The 21,093-nt window shown below is 23.1% G+C and overlaps 3 protein-coding genes across 21 annotated transcripts in view; 2 read left to right on the forward strand and 1 right to left on the reverse strand.

Moving 5' to 3' along the window:
- The first annotated feature begins 245 nt into the window (after positions 1 to 245).
- On the forward strand, positions 246 to 4,134 carry LOC122510535 (lipid storage droplets surface-binding protein 2-like). 4 transcript variants are annotated; one of them, XM_043625287.1, is made up of 5 exons: positions 304 to 399; positions 1,747 to 1,786; positions 2,206 to 2,548; positions 2,914 to 3,163; positions 3,380 to 4,134. In XM_043625287.1, the coding sequence occupies exons 3-5, from the start codon at positions 2,216 to 2,218 to the stop codon at positions 3,607 to 3,609; spliced, it is 813 nt and encodes a 270-aa protein (XP_043481222.1). In that variant the 5' UTR covers positions 304 to 399; positions 1,747 to 1,786; positions 2,206 to 2,215; the 3' UTR covers positions 3,610 to 4,134. The 4 variants fall into 4 exon arrangements, with proteins under 4 accessions (XP_043481214.1, XP_043481230.1, XP_043481237.1 ...); XM_043625279.1 differs by lacking the exon at positions 1,747 to 1,786 and having other exon boundaries at positions 246 to 399; XM_043625295.1 differs by lacking the exon at positions 1,747 to 1,786 and having other exon boundaries at positions 267 to 399; positions 2,188 to 2,548.
- Positions 4,135 to 5,782: 1,648 nt separating this feature from the next.
- Positions 5,783 to 10,374, forward strand: LOC122510442 (lipid storage droplets surface-binding protein 2-like). The gene is made up of 4 exons (XM_043625094.1): positions 5,783 to 6,160; positions 7,180 to 7,526; positions 9,375 to 9,660; positions 10,021 to 10,374. The coding sequence occupies exons 2-4, from the start codon at positions 7,224 to 7,226 to the stop codon at positions 10,263 to 10,265; spliced, it is 834 nt and encodes a 277-aa protein (XP_043481029.1). The 5' UTR covers positions 5,783 to 6,160; positions 7,180 to 7,223; the 3' UTR covers positions 10,266 to 10,374.
- Positions 10,375 to 19,123: 8,749 nt separating this feature from the next.
- The window catches only part of LOC122510693 (glutamate-gated chloride channel), a 157,211-nt gene continuing 155,241 nt past the window's right edge, over positions 19,124 to 21,093 (reverse strand). For all 16 annotated transcript variants that reach the window (XM_043625623.1, XM_043625615.1, XM_043625606.1 and 13 more), the window contains one exon: positions 19,124 to 20,215. In XM_043625623.1, coding sequence (XP_043481558.1) covers positions 20,084 to 20,215 — 132 coding nt within the window. In that variant the 3' untranslated portion in view covers positions 19,124 to 20,083. The remainder of the gene's footprint in view (positions 20,216 to 21,093) is intronic.

The raw sequence follows: 21,093 nt of genomic DNA on the forward strand, positions 1-21,093 counted from the left end.
ATTATGAATTTATAAATAAATAAATAAAAAGTAAGACCAAGAAAAAATTAAATTAATAGAGCAATAATTAACGTATGTTAACAAATATTTAACTTTACTCAAAAAGTAATAGTTTTTCAAAATAATTTTTCTCCTATTTATTTATTTATAAATTAATGGTTAACATCAAATATTTCAATCACACTTTTATCTCGAACTTTCGAAAATAAAAAGGAATCTAATACTACGGCACTGTAACCGGTAGACCCTCTCCATCTGCTTCTATGTCTGACTACCGGTGTATATTCTTCTGAAATTTCAGTATCAACTTATTTCTCGTTCCATACAATTCAAAAGTGTCTAGGAAGCAAAGAATATTTGAAATTTTGAACCTTGCATCGCAAATTTCTTTGATAACAAGTAAGCAAAAAATTTAACTATAACACACTTTTTCGAAAAAATATTCTACCTAACTATTACTAAAAATATAAATAATTTTATTTTTCTCTTTAAAAATTGATACACTACTCGAAATATTGAAAATGTACGAAAATAAATTGACGTGTTACATCATCAACACGTTTTTCATTCATCTCTTACAAAACATATTTCATAAATTTTTGTGCAATTGAATTTCTTTGAAAGTTATTAAATAGTTACAGTATAATTATAATTATACACGTATAATTTATAATTAGTGGCATTAAATAATTTATTTCTAATAAAAACAATTACAGTGAGAACAATAAATTTTTTTTATTGAAATTCATAAAGTCCGATTCATTATTTTTAGTGTTTAGATTTATCTTTTTTTTATTGTTAAATTACTTTTTAAGTGATAGTAAATGGAAAATTGTATTTAAATAAATTTTCGAGTCAACGCTTGTGATGCAACTTTAGTTGAATTTAATAAACAATTTTTTCGTCATGAAAAAAAATTACGGAATAAAATAATTAATAAAAATAATAAAAGAAAAATAATTAATAATATACTTAATAAAATAAAAAATAATTATTTATGAATAAAATAATTCATTGTGCATAAAATAATAAATAATAATTAATGCAAAGAATTAAAACACCGTGATCGTTATAATAAATTAAGAATAAAATAGAAAATTTTTGAAAACAATGGGATTTTTTAAAACTATTTTATGTCACTAATTAACATTTTTATATTTTCTACCGCATTTCTGCGATAAATTTTTTGCACTAACCGGCATTTATGCGACAAATTGTGTTCCACTTTTTTGCAATACGTCAAACGTAAAGTATACGCACAGAGAAAGTCATCTTTTATGGGAAATTAAGGAGAGAAAGTAATTGGTCCATTTTTCTCAATAAAAAGCGAAATATTCAATATTTAATTGACTGTAAATTCTTCTTATACACCTAATTAACATACAAATTACATTATTCTAGAAAATGTTAACGCTTTTTTCCTTAGAAAAAAGAAATAGTCGCTTCTGCGCTTGTGCGCGTGATTTGTAATTGAACATTGTTGAAATTAATTTGTTTTCAAACATTTGAAGGCCACTGAATGAAATTGATAGTTTTTTTTCTATATTTACATCACACATACCAGGATCTTACTGAAAAATATCAATTGAAATATCTCATTTATTTTAATTAAATTTTAATTATCAATATATTTTTATTTTCTTCTTGTATTTGGTCCAACTTGTTTATTTTTTCAAATTACATATATTTTCTAAATTCTAAAGGATCGAAATTGAGTATTTAAAAACAAATTTTTATACGTGACAGCCGACAGGATAAAATTGGACATTGAACATTTTTGATTTAGGTAAGATTGTCATTTTGATATTTACAATAAAAATGCTCATTAGTGAAGAATCATTAAGAATACGTTTATGAACTACTGTCAGGAGTCCAAATTCCAAAGTGAACATCAGATAACTTTTGAATTTGATTTTAAATAATTTTCATTTACGAATAAAAATCTGGGACTGCATTAATTATATGCAGGTGTAATTAATAAATGAATTATAAATTTAAATGATAAAAGAAATTTTTAGATATTAAAAACAAATGTTTATAATGAAGCTGAAATTGTCACGCACTTAATTTTGAAAATTAAATATTTTTTTGTTTAAAACAAAAACAAAATTTTTGAAAAATTAACTATTTTGTTAATTTCAGTTTTATATTTTTATATATTAAATTAATAAGACAAAATTTTTTTAGAAAATACTTTTTTTCCAGAAAAATAAAAATGGCTTCACCACCACAAACTCCAACAACGCCTACAAATGGAGGACCTCATCTGGAGGCAATTGATCGAATAAAAAATATTCCTGTGATACATTCTGCCATTGAGAGAACTGGATCGACCTACAATTATCTAAAGGATTCTAATCATTTAATAAATTGGGCTTTAAGTCATGCTGAAGCTGGTCTTAATTTAGCCACAGCAGCAGCTGCACCAATTGCAACGCCACTTGCAAAAAAATTTGAGGGACAAATTAATGCTGTTGATCAAAAATTGTGTCAGGGCTTAGACGTAGTGGAGGAAAAAGTACCAATAATGAAACAACCACCTCAACAGGTGAGTTAATTTTTATATTGCAAAATGTTTCTTAAAATAAATTTAATTTTATTCTCATCGCACGAGAAGGTGTTATAATTTTTGTTGTCAGAAATGAACACGTTTAAACAGGAGGAATCAATGATTATTTAATAGTTAATAGTAAATTTTGCATTAGGTTTTAATACCAATAGTTATTTGGTACACATTTACTATTTGTAGCCATAAAAATCTGTAATCTGAAAAAAAATATTTAGAACTAGAATTTTTCAAACTAAAAGCAGAAAGGTAATCAGCAATGAACACGTTTAAACAGGAGAAATCACATAATTTATGAGTTAATAGTAAACTGGATGTGAAACATTTTGTTTGTTTGCAATTCACAGATTTATGATGCAGCCAAAGAAGTGATGAGCAGTTCACTGCAACCAACAATTGACACTTTAATGAATGCAAAACAATCGGCAACTCAACAGGCTTCTTCATTGAAGGATGTTAGCATAAACAAGGCAAACGAAATTCTCAACACACGTTGTGGAACATTGGCCGTCCAAGGTGTTGATAGTACCAGTGCTCTTGTCACGAAACTACTGGACCATTTCTTCCCACCGATTCCTGGCGAGGATACTCAACCTGGTAAATATTTTCTCCTTCCCTCTACTTTTTTCAAAAATTTTTATTTAGGTTCACAAATATTTAATCTTTATTTGGAATAAAATATTTATTAGCTTGCCTTCTTACAGAGTTAGTATTATTTTCTTTTATTTTTCCTTTTGCCTTTTCTTTCTACTAACAAGAAATAATTTATTTTCCATTATTGACATTTCAATTAATAAAAAAATAATTTTGCAGCTCCAGTGTCAGCAGACGAGAACAAAGTACTGCACGCTGTGCAAACAATTGGTCAATTATCGACAAAAACTGCTAATCGTGTATATCATTCCATTTCGGCTCAGCTGAAGACCATTAAGAAGGAAGATGTATCAACGTACATTACAAACGTTGTCTCGATTCTTCATCTAACACAGTTTTTAAATCTCGAGAAAAAAGAGGAGAGTCCTAATAGTCCCAATAAGTCCTAGTGAGATTTAAAATCGAAAACTATTTTACAAATAACTGTCATTGTTTCTAAAACTTTACACTTGTGATTCATAAAACTAAGAATGCTGGTATATTGAAATTGTTTTCTATATGATCAATTTTGGCATACGCAAAAATTTTTCGACTTTAATTTAAGGGCCAGGGTTCATCATCTTCTCGCATTTATTTCCTAAAATTCTCCCAAAAAAATAGTACCATCTAAATCATTATCAAGTATCCCAGTGGGAAAAAAGCACGTTCGTCCCAAAAACTTTGTTCAAATCTTTTTAGAACGTTTCATGTCCGTCAAGTAATGTTCCATAACATTTTAAGAACAACGTATGTTCAAATAATGTTCTGAAATATTTTTTGTCTGGCATGAAACGTTCTAAAAACGTTTAAGGAAATTCTTGCCCACTAGAATTTTATTTTTTACTTTGCACCTGAAATGAAAATCTTCTTAATTGCTTATTATGAATTAAAGAATAAACATTAAGGATGACTAAAATTACCCTTAGTGATTATTATAAATGCAAAGATTATAAAGATTTAAAAAAAAATTGCATTATAATTGAATTATAAAACAAATTATTGGATATAGTAATCCAGTAATTTGCAAAGTCTTACACACGTAAGACGATAAATGAACACGTTTAAACAGGTTGAATCACTGATTTCAACTAATTGGATTAGAATAATAATCTGTTAAATTTTTAATCAAACTTTTATCATCAAATACTCTTCGTCTGCTGATGATGAAACATAAAATTCCTCATTGTTAGATTCTTCATTTAATTGTCACTTAATTTTTCAATGTTTACAAGTTTCTTCATTTAACTATTGTTTACATTGTTATTAAATGTAAATGTAGGTCATCTTTTGGTTCATAATTAAAGATCAGTTTTTGCATTTGGAGTATAATCTTTTTCACTAATAATATGAAATACTTTGCATAATACGTACTTCATTTGACAAATGAAATATTGTTCCTCAAACGATTAAATGCAACATTCCTTTATAAATTTACTTTTCTTTCTCATTTTTCTAATTGCATAACTTCACTTTTTTCTTCCGCCAACTTTGTACATATACAATCTGAATTATTACTTATCAAGATGTTTTTGTATAAATTTCATAATGCGAATTTTAATACAAAAGAAATTTAAATTCTTTTATCCTACATGTTTGGCAAGAAATTTCATAGTAAATTGGAATGTTCATCATTTTTGTTTCATGGTCATGATATTACTGTCAAAAGAATCAATTTCAGTATACCAATACTGCAGTTCTTACTTTTCAATTCCGAATGAAATTCTACATAAAAAAATACTGTTTTTTTCAAAAAGTTTGGGATTTTTCCAACGAACCCAAAAACAGATGTAAAAAAAAGAGTGCTTTTCTACTCAAAATTTAGAAAGTATGAATATCAATATAAATAAAAAAAAACTTTTAAAAACTAATTCATCTTCTAACGACTTATAAGTCGTGGGAAAATATTGTCGTTGTACTCTTAGAAATGACTTCAATTAAATTCAAAATTTTGTTATAAAATACATTAAAAATGTGATAAATTCAAATTAGTTTTTATACTCTTCTATTGAGAATCATTTTATATCGCAAGTTTGTCAAAATTTTTTTACTAATATGTATATTTTTTATTACAAAAATATTTTATATATAAAGTATTTATGAATCCTGTAATGTTGTATTAGAGGAATATATCTATAATAAATATTTTCAAGTATAATGTATATAAATAATTGAACTTTATTCCGCATTTTTTTATTTAGAAGTTCTTACTGTTAATTTTTCTCTCTCCCTTTTTATTAAATAAAATTTTTTAAAAAATCTCTTCTTAATAAAATTATATAATAAACTCATAAAATTATATAATTAAAGAAAAATTATATAATAAAGAGAAAGTAAATAAATAAAAATAAAGAAAAATATTTGAAAGAACCAGAAAATTCGTTTTGGAGATAAAGAAGAATTTCGAATGCAAGGAAAAATTTTTTTTTTGGGATTTAAATTTAAATTTTTGAATAGAAGAATTTTAGTCGAGTGACATCTGTTGAGTTGCAGTTGGCGCAAAAGTGCATGAGGACTTTCATTCCTGCTTTTCATATATTATATAGAATGATATCGACCAAGTTGCGTGAGGCAAAACAATAAAGAACACACAACCTTTGGACCCCTTTGCGTGTTACAAATGTCTTACCTTCACGGCTACTATTACAACCATTTTTTACTTTATAATAATAATAATAACCAACATGGCTACACGAATCGAAAGCATACACCCTTAAATTTAAATTTACAATTTTATACTTTTTCCCCAATCACATTCGCTGACACTTTTTCTTAGTGATGAATTAATTGAAAAAAAGAAAAATTTTTCTTTAAAAAAATTTTTAAACACAGTGTAAATTCCGTGGCGGTCAGTGATTCGAAGTAAACAAGATTTTTCCGTAAATGAGTCAGAGATCAAGGTACATTTGCGTGAAATAACATTCAGAATCATTTGATCGTGTCGCCGCGAACAGCAAAATATCCGTGAGTACTTTTTTTGTTTTCCTTTTCACGTCAACCACACGAGTACGGTGACATATTCTTTTATGACAATTGTTTTTTTTTCTGCTAGTTATCACCGCAGAGTGTAAACGTTTTTTTTTTAACCACAATAATGTTATTTTTAGTTTCTCAATCATAATCGATATTAATTTTATTCTAAAAATAAATAATATTTCCAACCGTATTTTTTAAATAAAAAATTGAAAAATTAAACAGTTAAAGTTAAACTGAAAATAAATTTTTAACACAAACTGGAAAATTGAGTAAAAATAAATTTTAAAAAACTGGGTCACTTGTAAAAATAAAATTTTTAATTATAATCGAAAGCAAAACTTCAATTAAAAAATTTTTTTTTTTCTATGAATTTTTTTTATTTATTTTTGACAATGCATTTAATTAGTAAAGTAAAGTAAATTGGCTGACAATTTCGGTAGTAGGACAATAATAATAATTTAATAATTATAAATAATTTAAAAAAATTTAAGATTGCTGCAAAAATATATTTTACATTGGATATTATTTATTAGCCTCGGCTTTTGTTATTGACACTAAGTAGACACCCTTTTGACCGCAAATCAATCTTGATAAGAAGAACCCCACGGAAATTACAAACTAAATAACAAATATGTAAAATATATTTTAGAAAAAAAAAATTTTTTATCAATTCTACAATATACTTAACCCTCAATTACTTTCAAAAAGAGGGCAAAATTATTTCATTTCTTGAAAGAGAAATATTTCCCCTCTTTTTTGAAATCAGAAATTTATTCGCAGTTAATAAAAATTTTTCTCGAATTAATTTTTTGTAAAACATTATATTTAAAAATGAATTTAAAAAATAGTAAATCACTTTTACGGTAATAAATTTCCCTTTACAGAAATTCTAAATGAGTTTCGATGAAAAAACTTTTTGGTAAATTTGAAAATGAAAAATGTAAAAAAAATTATTTAGAATAATTTATTTAATTTTCATTTTGGGTAAAATAAACTTTCCTTTACAGAAGTTCGAAATAAGGATCGATGAGAGAACTTGGTAATTTTGAAAATGGACAGGGATATACAGGATCCCGTTTATCGTATTCAAGCTGTGGATCGTGCACTACAAATTCCGAGTGTTAATTATCTTTGGGATAAATCAGCTGAGGTTTATGGCAAGGTAAAAGGTGTCAGTCCATTGACAAATTGGGCATTTGGCAGAGTGGAAAATGTCGTCAGTACTGTTCTTGAGAAATCGTTGCCAGTTGCCAGGTTAATGGAAAAACCAATATACACATTGGACAAGACTCTATGTCAAGGTCTTGACTTTGTCCAAGTTAAATTACCAATCATCAAAGAGGAACCTAAAGAAGTAAAGAAAGTCAACTTATATATTTTAATTATACACAACATACTTTTAACACACACAAAAAAAGTTACAGAAAACTTTTTTTCAAGAAATGAAATTATACAAAACAATTTTTTTACGAAAAAAATTATACAAAATAATTTTTTACCAAAAAAAAGTTAAAGAAAAGGATTTTTTAATAGTAAAACATTTTTTCACGAAGCAATTTTTTTTACTAAATTACATTATACAAAAATAACTTTTTCCTACTTGAAATTATTTTGAATTTTTTTTTCACGAAAAAGTATTAGGCTCAGAAACAATTTAAAAAAAATATTCAGAACAAAATTATGCAAGAAAAATTTATGTAAACCAATTTTTTTACTAACCAAGTTTATACAAAACGATTTTTTTAAGAAATAATTTTTTTACTGAACAAAATTAGAAAAGAAATTTTAAGAAACAATTTTTATACAAAAAAAAAAGTTATACAAAATATTTTTTTACTCAATTATACTAATTTTTTTCACAAAATTTTATAAGGAAGAAAATTTCTAAAAAAAATTATTTAAAGAAATAATTTTTTTACTAAACAAAATTATACAAAACAATTATTTTTACCAAAAAAAATAATACAAAACGTTTTTCCTACGAAACGAAATTATACAAAATAATTTTTTTAAGAAACAAAATTTTTACTAAGCGAATTCATACAAAACATTGTTTTTAAGAAACAATTTTTACATTAATCAAAGTTATAAAAAATATTTTTTTACAAAACGAAATTGCACTGAACTTTTAATACACGAAACAATTTTTTTACGAATAATAATCATATAAACTATTCTTTTTCGAAACAAAATTATGCAAAACAATTTTTTTACAAAATAGAAATTTACAAAACCTTTCAAAAAGATAAAAAAATTATTAAATTATCATAATTTTTAATAAACAAATCATACCTACAAAATAATTTTTTTCGTAAAAGACATTTTTTTCATGTACAAAATTATACAAAACTATTATTTTTACAAAAAAAATAATACAAAACGTTTTTCTTACTAAACGAAATTATACGAAATAATTTTTCTAAGAAACAAAATTTTTACTAAGCGAATTCATACAAAATATTTTTTTTTAAGAAACAATTTTCACACTTATCAAAGTTATACAAAATATTTTTTTACCAAATGAAATTGTACTGAACTTTTTTCACACGAAACAATTTATTTTTTAACGAAAAATAATCATACAAACTATTTTTTTCGAAAAAAAATTATGCGAATCAATTTTTTTCCAAAAGAAAAAATTACAAAACCTTAAAAAAAAAAAAATAGTAAAAGAAAAGAATTGTAGAAAAAAAATATTGTAGAAAAGAGAAATAAATAAGTCGATTTTAAAAACAAAAAACAAAAAACATCATATACTACATTTAATTAATCCAAAAAACATTTACATCTATTTAAAAAAAAAAAAAATTATACGAAACAATCTTTATACGAAACAAAATTGTACTAAACATTTTTATTAAAAAAAGAAGGTATAACTTTTTATTAAAAAATGATTAGTATTCTAATTTTTCAAAATTACTTTATTTAAAACTATTTACAATTATTAATTTAGAACTGTTGTATTTATTACTAATAGTAATTAAATTAAGATAAAGAATTTTTTTTGCAGAAAAACTCTACTAATAAAAATTAAATTGTAATAAAATTTTTTTTGTAGAAGAACATTAAAAATGATCATTGAATTACGATAAAAAATTTTTTTTGTAAAAAAACACTAATAATAATTAAATTAGGATAAAACATTTATTTTTTGGGAAAAAAGAACAAATTTTATTAATATCCTTTTGATAATTGATTATAGATCTTCGATCGAACAAAATCAATAGTCTCCAAACGTCTTCAACCGGCAGTGCAGACATTTAAGGATTTTAAACAGGAAACAAAGCAACGAGTTAGAATTATCACTTTGAGAACTTATTATAAGGCTCATTATTTGAGAATCTACAGTTGGCAGCAGGCTGACAAAATGATGTCCACTGAGACTGGAATAAATATTTTGAAAACTGTCGATAATACCACTGATCTTGCTGAACTTATGCTAGACAAATATTTGCCGAATCCTTTATACGAAAGTCACAAACATATAGGTTTGTCTTAATTTAATATCTAAACTAAAAGAAAATTAATAACAAATTTTCCAAAAGTAGTTATGAAAATAAAAACTGTTTTATTTTACTCTTATTTTTAAAGCACTTATTTTATTTTTCTTATTTTGTAAATATTTATTTTCCATCTCCTTATTTTTTCTAATATTTATTTTATTTTCCCCTGCTTTTTAATATTTTTATTTATTTTTTTGTTTAGTATTTATTTTTTTTTTGTTCCTTAGTTTTTCTAATATTATTTCCTTCTCCTAATTTTTCTAGCATTTATTTTATTTTATAATATTTTTATTGATATTTAATTAAAATTAAAAAAAAAAATTTTTATTAATTCTTTTTCCGCAGAAGACGAATGCAGCGAACATGCAAAATTACATCACACAGTAATAAGATTAAGTGAATTCAGCAGCAGAGCATCGAGAAGAATTTATTTGGCCTTAATTGAAAGACTGCAGCATATGTATAAACTAGAAATTTTAATATTACTCCTTCATGTTTTAATTGTTTTTCAAATGATCAAATGTTTCGAGTGGATGGTCACTGTTATTTGTAAAACAATCAGTAATTTCGTTTTCTTTGGTCTCTTGTAAAAAAATTATTTTATATAATAATATTATTTTATTCCCAGAAGGTTCTAATAAGCGACATTTTATTGTAGAAACTGGTAAAATTAATTTTTTATTAAAGAAATATTCCATTTGTATTGTCTTTCAATCGTAACCAGACCTTTTTGTTTCAGTTTCGTCATAAAGCAAAAAATGTTTTTCTAGTACCAAAAAATTATTTATATTTATTTATTTAATAAAACTATTTATATAGAAAAAAGGCGTATTTTGTTTTAAGGGTAGATTATTATTTCTCTTCATTATAGTGGAGAATATTTTTTTAGGTAAAAATAATTAAAAAGCAAAGTAGAAGAGTTTTAAAATTTTTTTTCAAAATTAGTTTGACTCAGTAGTAAAATTATGTTTAAAAAAATATTTTTTAAAAGAAGAAAAGAATTTTTTTAGAAACGAAAAAATTGCGTATTCAAAGGATAAAACATTGCTCGGAAATAATAGAAAAAATAACAACACCATTAATTTCTTTTAATCGGTAATTTAATATTTAATCACATACATTACAAACACAGCCGATAAATCAGTTAATCAAATGTCATTAGGATACAATTAATAATACTATAATACGTATAACCGTAATTAATTATTTTTCTTTTTCAAATGTAAGACTGTTAAATTATTATTTTTTTATTTTTCTTATAGAATTTTTAATGTAGTCGTATTATTTATATTTTTCTTTGTTTTGTATGTTATTATAATACATGCAATGAAATGCATCGTGTGAGACAAAAATCGTTTTCGTAGATTCGAGAGTATGTCTTAATAATAATTTTTCTTTTATCGTACATATACAATATGCTTGTGTTATGAATTGTGTCAGTGTATGTGCAGTGCAATTATTGAATTACCTGTAATTACCTAAACATAATAGTATAATACACATGGCGTATGAATTTTTTTTATTCTTTTTTTTCTTTATTTAAATAAGAAAGCCCTCTCCAAAAAAAAATTTATATTTGCATTTTTATATTTTATAATAGCGAAAAATAGTTTGAACGGCTCTTTTTCCGACCGTCATCAAATCATCACAGTTCGCATATAATATTATTCATTACTGATGCTTATTTTGAAAATGATTTTTTTTTTGTCGATTTCTATTTAAATATATAAAATAAAAATAGAGATTGACGAAGAAAATTTAATTTAATATTTATTATCGAATTTTTTGTTATTTAAAACGTAAATGTGCACAATAGTCCCCATTTTATTTTTAAAGTTTAAAAAAAATAATGAAACTACATAATTGATAGTAATTGTCAATAGAACAAAAAGAAACCATGAATTTTTTTACTTATAGTTTAGCATATAATAATCACGGTATTCTATAAATACGCCACTGACTGTAAATTGCCATTTCTGCTAAAATTTTTCATTAATTTAACAATTGCGTAGATTTTCTTGAATTTGAAATTTTAATCGATTTTAATTAATAAATAATTGAAAATCTAAATGGAAAAGTATTTGAAAATTCCATTTTGAAGAAAATAGGGTCCAAATGGGTCTTACTCTTTTATGATTGGCTACTCGCTCAAGGTCATGTTACGACAGCCAATCAGCGTTTCGTGACCTTGAGAAGCAGCCAATGGAACGAGTTCAAAAGTAGAGGGGATATTAAACTCGAATTTTTAATTATTTACTACTTTTTCTGAACTTATTAATAAATTGATTGATAATTAATTATTATTATCTAACAAATAATTATTAATATTAATTAGTTGTTATTAACAATTAATTTTTACGGTATTTTGGTGTTAATAATTAATTATAAATGCTTAAGAAATAATTAATTATTAATAATAATTAGTTGATCCTTATTAATAATTAATTTTTGGGTTGTAATGATTTTTTTTACTAGTTCATTAATTATTTAATAATAAATAATTAATTATCAATAATAATTAGTTGTTATTTATAATTAAGTTTTTTGCGAATTATTTTCCATTTTTAAATTACATAATTATTTTTACATTGGAAATACTTCGGCAAAGAAAATTTAATAGTTTGGAGAATTTAATCTGCTTATTTAGATTTCCTTAATGATTTGTTTCTTAATTTGAAAAAATAAGACTTTTATAGCACAATAACTGCATGATTATAATGATATATTTTTTTTCGTTTATAAGGCAGGCTTTTCTATACATTAATTTTTTTTTTTGAATTATTTACATATTTATAGTTATGTGGTTCGTGATTCCAATTCTTCTTTAATAATAATGTGACTGATTGGTATAACATTGTTCAGTTAATTGTATTTGTATTTTATATAATTATATAATTATATAATATTATATATTATATAGTATATATTATATTTTATATAGTATATATTATATTTTATATATTACATATTGTATTACATAATATTTATAAGGAAATCACAATTTGCTTGGAATCACCAAATTTTACAGAAGGCAACGTGCATTAAAAGTATAAGGCAGCGGATTAAAAAAATTATACGCATATAGGATATGTCAATTTTCCATTCGGTGCATAATGCAGCAAAAATATTTTCTTATGGGCATGTACAAGTTTCCTTTGTGTTGCTACGTTTTTAATGAAATAAATCGTAATTTTTTTTATTTAAAAAAGAAATAAGAAAAACATTCTCTTAATTAAACAACGAAAATTAAACTTTTATTACAATTCCTTTAAGGAATAAACAAAAATAAATAAGTAACAAACGATAATAATGAAAATTAACGAAATGAAGAAATTATTAATTAATTATTAAACAATTAATAATAATTTTAAAAAAAATGTATCTTCAAAAGCATTCTTTAAAAATAATCCTTAAAAATAGTTCTATATAATAATTATAAATAATAAAAAAGGAATTATTAATAATTTTAAAAAATTATATAAAATAATTTAAAATATTTAAAATAATTTAAAATAATTTTAAAAAATTTTTTTAAATTTGAAAATAATTTTTAAAAATAAGCATGGAAAATAAAAATGTGTGTTGAACATTAATTTATTCTAAAAGGCATTGGGCGTCAACATATTTTATTTTAAAGATCACTACACGGCAAACTGATTTATGCAATAATTATCACATATTTGTTTTCTTTCTTTTTTTTTTATTACAATAATAAATCGAACTGCGTCGATAGTTGAAAAAATTATTACCGCAATGAAAAAGTGCATTGAAAAAATATTAGCGCGTATTATATTATTTTAGTCATTATCATCTTGGAACAGAAAATGCTTTCTTTTCTAATTTTCAGTTTTTGTTTCTTTGGTATATTTTAATATTTTTTTAATTACAAATATTAAGATTTTATTTTGACATATATAATTTTTTTTTAATTGCGTATGTATATATTTATTTATTTATAATTATGGCGTGTGAAATGTGTTTGTGTATAAATTTCATATTTAATGTTACCGTGATCTTCATATGCGTAGTAATGTGTATTACAATACTATCAGTTATTTTTATTTTTTTTCCCTTCGTCTCATATATGTCATCGATATCAACCATAATCTTTCTTAATTTTATATTTTACATTGGTATTCTTTATTTACATTTTGAAAAGTAAATTTACTACTTGTAAATAAAATAAAATTTTTGGTAAATTTTTGTTTTTATTTATGTAAAAAATATTGAATATTAGAAAATTAATTTTTATTCGAAGAAGTCAAAGTAAATTATAAAAACTTTTTCTTTTTTTCAATATCAAAATTAATTAATGTCGCAGAATTAATTAATTATTTATAATTTGAATAATAATTAATGTTTAATTTTAATTACAAATTACAAAGTAAATAAATAATTTTCACTTTTATTTTTTTCGAGAATAAAATTTTTTGCTGTTGGAAAAAATAATTATTTTGAAGTCCCATTTTTAATCAGTCTGGTATTTTGAAAACTTTTCTTCTGGATTTTTTTTTTTTTTTTTTGATTTCTTAACAGAAATTTACCAGTGAAGGTAAAAATGATTTTTGATAAATTGATTCATAATTATTATTTAGTGTTAAAATTTCTGGTCATATTTCAAAAATTTTCTTGTTATCATTAATTTTTTGTTATCTTAAGATGAATTTATGCTATTTTCTTATTTTTTCATAAAAAATAATGATTGACATCGATACTTACAAAATGTGCAAGCTTTCGTAAGAATATTTATGGACCAAAGAGGAATGATCGAAATATATCATTTTTTGTTTAATAATTATGCAAATTTGAAATAGATATTTTTATACAAATTTTCCTGTTTTTGCAAGAAAAAATTTTTTTTCGAGCGATAACTCGTTTTATTTATTTTCATTCATTTTTCTTTTCTCTTTCTTTTTTTTTTGTTTTTGGTCCGTGGAGCGTTAAACATTAATAACATTAATTAACGTACATTTTATCATCTAAGGGACTTCACTCAACAGTGTGAGGTATATAAAATGTTTTCATTGTTCTCAAGTTTTTTTTTTTATTTTGCTTTTCTTTTTTTCCTCATTGACAAGAAAACTCCAAACTTTTGCTAAATTCACTTGAAAATAAAAAATTGATTCTCCGAATAAAAAAATCTGTTATCTATTTTATCAATAGATCATGATTTCAGTAAAAAATTTTCAAATTTTAATAATTGAAAATTTGAAATAAAAATTGTTTTGTTTTATAAAAGAATTTTTTTAGAAAAGCTCAGAGTCCTCTTGTTAATTGAATTCGATTTATAACGTGCGAGCTTATATAATAGATTTATGGGATGAATTTACATCACAAAAGAGTATCGTTATAGTTCACATTTTTAGATATATATAAAGGTTACATTTTTCCTCTTTTTTCTTTTTTTTTAATTTGAGGAAAAAAAATCTTATTGGTAAATCACAATAGTTCAAATTCGTCTCCATATTGTGAAGAGAGACGCGTAAGATCAATAAAAGATGTATTGTTTTTTTTCCAAAAATGGAACTAAATAACGATTCTCAAATTGTTGAGAGGAATTTGAGAAAAGAATTTTTTAAACTGATATTTTTTTTCTAAATTCGTTGTCTCGATTATGACATTCTATTTATAATTTATTTATACGATAATAATTTAAATGTATAACATTTTTTTGAACTAGAAATTAAAAATTACAAAGAGATAGAGAGAGAGCGCATATTTTACACTAATTTTTTTTTTTTTGTTCTCAAGGCAAAAATCGAGGAACGAGATAAAAGAAGTTTATTTATACAACTACAAATTTTTTTAATAATATTTGATCATCTGAGATCTGAAACGCGCGTATTTTATTTTTTCTTTTACTAATTATTTTAAACGCATCTAGTTTTTATACAATTAGAAATATTCTCGATGAGATTTTTATATCTCGTTTCACGAAATACATTAATGAAGTTTTTTTTCTTTACAATATGTACGCATGTGACAAAAAAAAATAATGGAACAATATAGAATAAAAATCACCTTTTAGAGTATTTTTTTAAAAGCTTTCTTTCAGGAGAAAATTTTTTTTTTTTTAGTTTCACGGTTTTTCTAATTTTAATTTTATATTTGATTTTTTTTTTCAACGGCAGTGCTTGAAATTATAGAGCAAAAGTGATTATTATTTAGAAATTAGAATAAAAGGATATTCTAAATTTAAAAAAAAAATATTCTCACTCAAGGAAAAAATTCCGTTTTCAAAAATTGAGAAATGAATAATATTTTTTAAAGGGAAAATATACGATAATATGGAGTCACTTTTACATTTTATTTTCCCTATAATAAAATTGTCATTTCTTTATTTTAGCAATCTTAATTTTATAAATACGTAGAAAAAGGATAAAAATATTTCTGCAATGCAAAAAGTTTATTATTTGGATTTTAAAGAAAGTATTTTTTTTTTGTTTCGCGGGAATATTTACAAAGCATCATGCAATCATAATTTTCTTTTACTTATGGTAAAAAGTAAAAATAGAATTGTTTTAAGTTATATTGGTAAAATAGTAACATTAAAATAAATTTGAATTCATGTTTTAACAAGTGATAAACTTTGAGAGAAAATACAGAATATGATAAAATATAATATTTTACGATTTAACTTTTGATAAATCTATTAGTTCATATAATGAAAAAAAAAAAATAGTAGGCAACAATTTAAAATCTTATTTAGCATAAATAGATTCTTTGGCAGTCGATATAGAAATTAGGTGCGTAATTTTTTTTCTTTCCTTTAAAAAATTTTTTTTTTTTTTGAAACAAAAGAAATGTCACTGCCGGAATATTTTTTTTTTTTTTTGCTATTTAAAATAATAATGAATAAAATTTTTCCTATTCGAAAAAAAATCGAAAATTTTTAGAAACATAAAATTGGAATTAAATTGACTAAAAAAGAAAAATTATAAAAAATTCGTGTACAAATTAGTTTTTCAAAATTAGACTTGCAGAAATAAGGAACAATTTTTTTTTACTCAAAATAAAACAAATACTGTTATGTACAAGTGAAAAAAATTATTCAGTCAATTTATGGTTATTTGAAACGTATCATTACAAAAAAAATTATTCTTTACAAAAGAAAAATGTTCAATACCTAATTATTATGAAATAATTAAAATCCGATCGATTTTGTGTACATAATTTTACGTTACATTCGAATGATAATAATTCTAGTGTTTCTTTTTCTATCTACAAACATATTGAGTATTATTAATTTTATTTCTTGTTCTCGCTCACACATAAAAATTTTACTTTTTGGTCTTGTAAGTTTTTTTTTTGCAAACAATTTTCATTATTAATTCATATTTTTTTTAACTTTATACAAACATTTTCAATCCCTGTGTTTTTAGAAAGTGGCACTCTTTTAATGTAAATTAGTAGATTTTTCACTAATTAAGTACAAATATTATCTACTTTAGGAAATAATTTACATTATATAATTTTTAATACATTTGGAAATCTAGATATAATTTACTTAATTAAGTAATTAAAAAACTACTAATTTTCAGGATAGAGTTTAAATCTTAAATCTCAACATGAAATATTATTCAAAGGGAAAAATAATTATAGAAAAAAATAATATTTTTTAAAGAGTCTATTTCTGTTTTTTCAAAAGCCCGTAAATATGTGATAATATATAAATAAATTAATAAATAATAAATTATGAATAAATAAATTAATGAATAAATTAATAATGAATGAATGCAGGCCTCGAACTGAATTTAGAAATAAAAAATATCAACAGCGTAAAAAAATTTTCGTAATAGTCTTAAATTATTTATTTACAAATAATTATTTTTACAATTATATTTATTGCATTAAAAAAGTTTTTGAAGAACGAAATGAATTTCTCCACTTGAGAACGCCAAGGTCGCCACTAGGTGGCGAGAAATCTGATTTTATCAACTAAACTGCCATCTGACGGTGACCTTGACGCTCGCAGGTGGAGAGTAGCTACTCCATATTGAATCTCAATATGTTCGTCAATATTCGTAATTCTTTAATTATTTATAAACAAATCTGACAATTAATACAAACGGATTTTAATTTCTAATTCAGAATTAATTTCTTTACTAAATAAATTGATATTTAAAATTTTGGTTGAATAACAATTGTTACGTAAGTCCAAGGCCTGTAAATAAATGAATAAATAAATTTTTTATCAATTGTTGATTATATTTAATAAAATGGAAACTGAATGAAATGTTCGTAAAGTGAATTTCTTGTTTTATTGTTAGAAAAAGAATATTTCAACTCGAAATAATAGACAAAAGGAAAATGTTTCGAAATTGAAATAGTTTGAAAATACTGTTTCACGCTAGAGTGATGGTCAAACACAATTGTTTCGTGCATAATATAATAATAATGATAATAATAATAATTGTCCCGTATTGTTTTGAAACAACAGTTTATAGTACAATTTCAGTAGTAATACTTGTATTGTATTTTTATCGTCAAATGGTGAATTATAATCGGAATTATTTATTTAATAGTCGGTATAGCAGCATTTTTATAATTGTATTCTAATAAGTGTACTGTGTTTTAAAGCTAAAGAGAAGAGCCCCCCCCTCTTTTGCAAATCGATTCATAAATATAAATTTTGGAGCATCCCAAAGCACCACGTGTGTTACTTTCATATTCCTTAAGAAGTAAGTTTTAATTTACTCTTATATATTTCCGATCCATAACTTAATACACTTCGTCCTAATTTTACTAAAAAATTGATTTTTAGTTATTAAAAGAAAAATTAATTTACAAAAATAAATAACAAAAAATGAAAAAGAGAAAATAAATACTAAAAATAAAGTGTGAAATTAAATTATAAAAATAAATTTACAACATAAAGCAATCGAAAATAAATCACGAAAATTAAATTTAAAAATAAATATTGAAAATAAATTATAAATATAAATATTGAAAATAAAATGTTTAAAAAATTACGAAAATAAATTTTCAAAAAGAGTATCGAAATAAACCACAAAAATCAATTATTAAGAATAATTATGGAAATAAATTACTAATTATAAAAATTGAAAATAAATTATACGAAGAAAATAAATTAAAATTAAAAATATTGATAATAAATAACGAAAATAAATTATAAACAGAAATTACGAAAATAAATAACGAAAAAAAATTACAAAAATAAATGACGAAAAGAAATTATCGAAATAAACTTTAAAAATCAATTATTAAAGTTAATTATTCAAATCAATAATTGAAATTAATTGTTAATTTAAAAAATTAAGAAGAAATTATGCAAATAGAAAATAAAATATAAATAAATTAGGTAAATAAAATAAATTGAATACAAGATTATAAATTATTAATAATTAAAGATAAAACTGTACAAATGTTACTAATCTATTGTTTTGTTTAAAATAAACAAAATTAATTATAAATATCAGACATAATAAATAACAATTTGTGAATATACGGGATAAATACATAAAATTGCAAAAATTGTTCAACAATATCAAATGTCAAACAATCGTTTAATTTTAAATTTCCCCCTTAAAAAGTTTATTAGTAGAAAAAAACAAAAAATAATCAATGAAAATTCCGACCAGGAAATTTTTGAGCTTTAGGAAGAAGTGCAGTGTGAGGATCAAATATCACGCATTAATTTTATAATCGAGCATATAATCGTCATTTACAAGTCAGATGGTTCATTATATAAGGCTACAAGGCGTCGCATGATTCACTGGCACATTGAATTTTTGCAAGAATTCTTTTTGTTTATAAAAAACAAAAATTGGTTTTGTAAAAATTGTAAATAAAAAAATTATTTCGTAAATAAAAAAATTATTCAACGAAAAAATGAAGCCTTTTGTTTATTATTAGAAGTAAAAGATTTGAATTCAAAATAAAAACTATACAAAGTTCTCAGGAAATTTTTCTCCTGTTATTAAATATTATAAAATTAATTACATTTTGGGTTCGCAATTCTTATGAAAGCTGATATTTTAGCCAACGCGTATCGTGCGAAAACACCTTGTTTATATATTAATTTTTTTTTTTCATTGAAAAATACATCTATCTTAATTTTTAATTATTACTTCGCATCGAGGTTACCCAATAAATGTCGTTTCGCTTATTTTTTTTTTTTTTTGCGGTTAATCTCGATTTATTCTTCTTTGACGTATCTAGGAGGCAAATTTTCTTATTTATTAATCGTTTTTCTTGTTTTTTTTTATTTTGAAAAAAATATCCTCTTCTTTTTATCACCCGCCATTATAATAACAAAGAAACTCGGTATAATTGTGTGGAATTGTAATTATAAGCTTCATTTTTTAAATGTTCTTTTTTTTTAGATAATTAGAGTGTTCATTTTTTTAAATTTTATTTTTAAGTAACCTCGAAGAACTCGGTTGACCTACGTAACACCTTTGTAGTGTATGAAGAAAAACGTGATGAACACGAAGTAAGCCGCCGGAAATGTAATCCTCGCAATTACGTCTATCGTCTTGGCCACTCTGATTGGATGAGGTGGTTCTTTTTTCCTTACCTGCAAAAATAGAAACGTGACATTTGAGAAATCGTTGGCGACGAAAAAAAACTACCTACTCACAATTCCAATTTTCAAAGCTGAGAAAAGAATTCCCAATTTGATAGTATTTTTTTTTAGAATACTGCGACAAAAGAAATTGGAATATAACTTTCTTTATGAAAGAAAAAAGGGAGAAAAAAATATTAATTGTGAAGAAAAAATAATATTTTTCGAGAATTTAATTATTTATTAATACAAATTTAATTTACATAATAAAAACTATTGATGAAAATATTAATAATAAAAGTAAAATTATAATAATGAATTCATAGAATTAAAACTATAATAATGGATTAATAATGAAACTGAAAATATATTTTATTAATAAATTATTAATAAAACTTAAAACTAAAATAATAATAATAATAATAAATTAATAATAAATCTAAAAATATAATAAAAAAAATAAGAAAAGAAAAAATATTCAAAAGTCATTTGTTCTAATACTTTTGTATATTCAATCTCGTTTGTTAGCAAAGAGTTTTCTTGACACCTAGTGATTGAGGAAGTTTTCTGAAAATCAAAATTAACGCAAAATTCAAATTAAAAAGCAGAAAAAAAATTATTTTGAAAAATTAGAAAAATTAGAAAGGTAAAGCAAGAAAAATTAATTTTTCCTTTGAAAGTTTTTTTTTAAATGTCAAAAAAACTCTTCTCTCTGAAACGACTCGAATTAAATCAAAATATAACTCAATCAGAGGCTCGTTGAATTTCATCGTTTCAATTTCCGTTTATAACTAACCATCAATTTTCCATACTAACATTCCTCATTCCCAATATGATAAAAATTTTACATCAATCGTCATAAATATATATTTTTTTCTCACTTGGAAAAT

This window comes from Leptopilina heterotoma, unplaced genomic scaffold (assembly GCF_015476425.1).
Source record: "Leptopilina heterotoma isolate Lh14 unplaced genomic scaffold, ASM1547642v1 Lhet_120, whole genome shotgun sequence".
Lineage (NCBI taxonomy): Eukaryota > Metazoa > Arthropoda > Insecta > Hymenoptera > Figitidae > Leptopilina > Leptopilina heterotoma.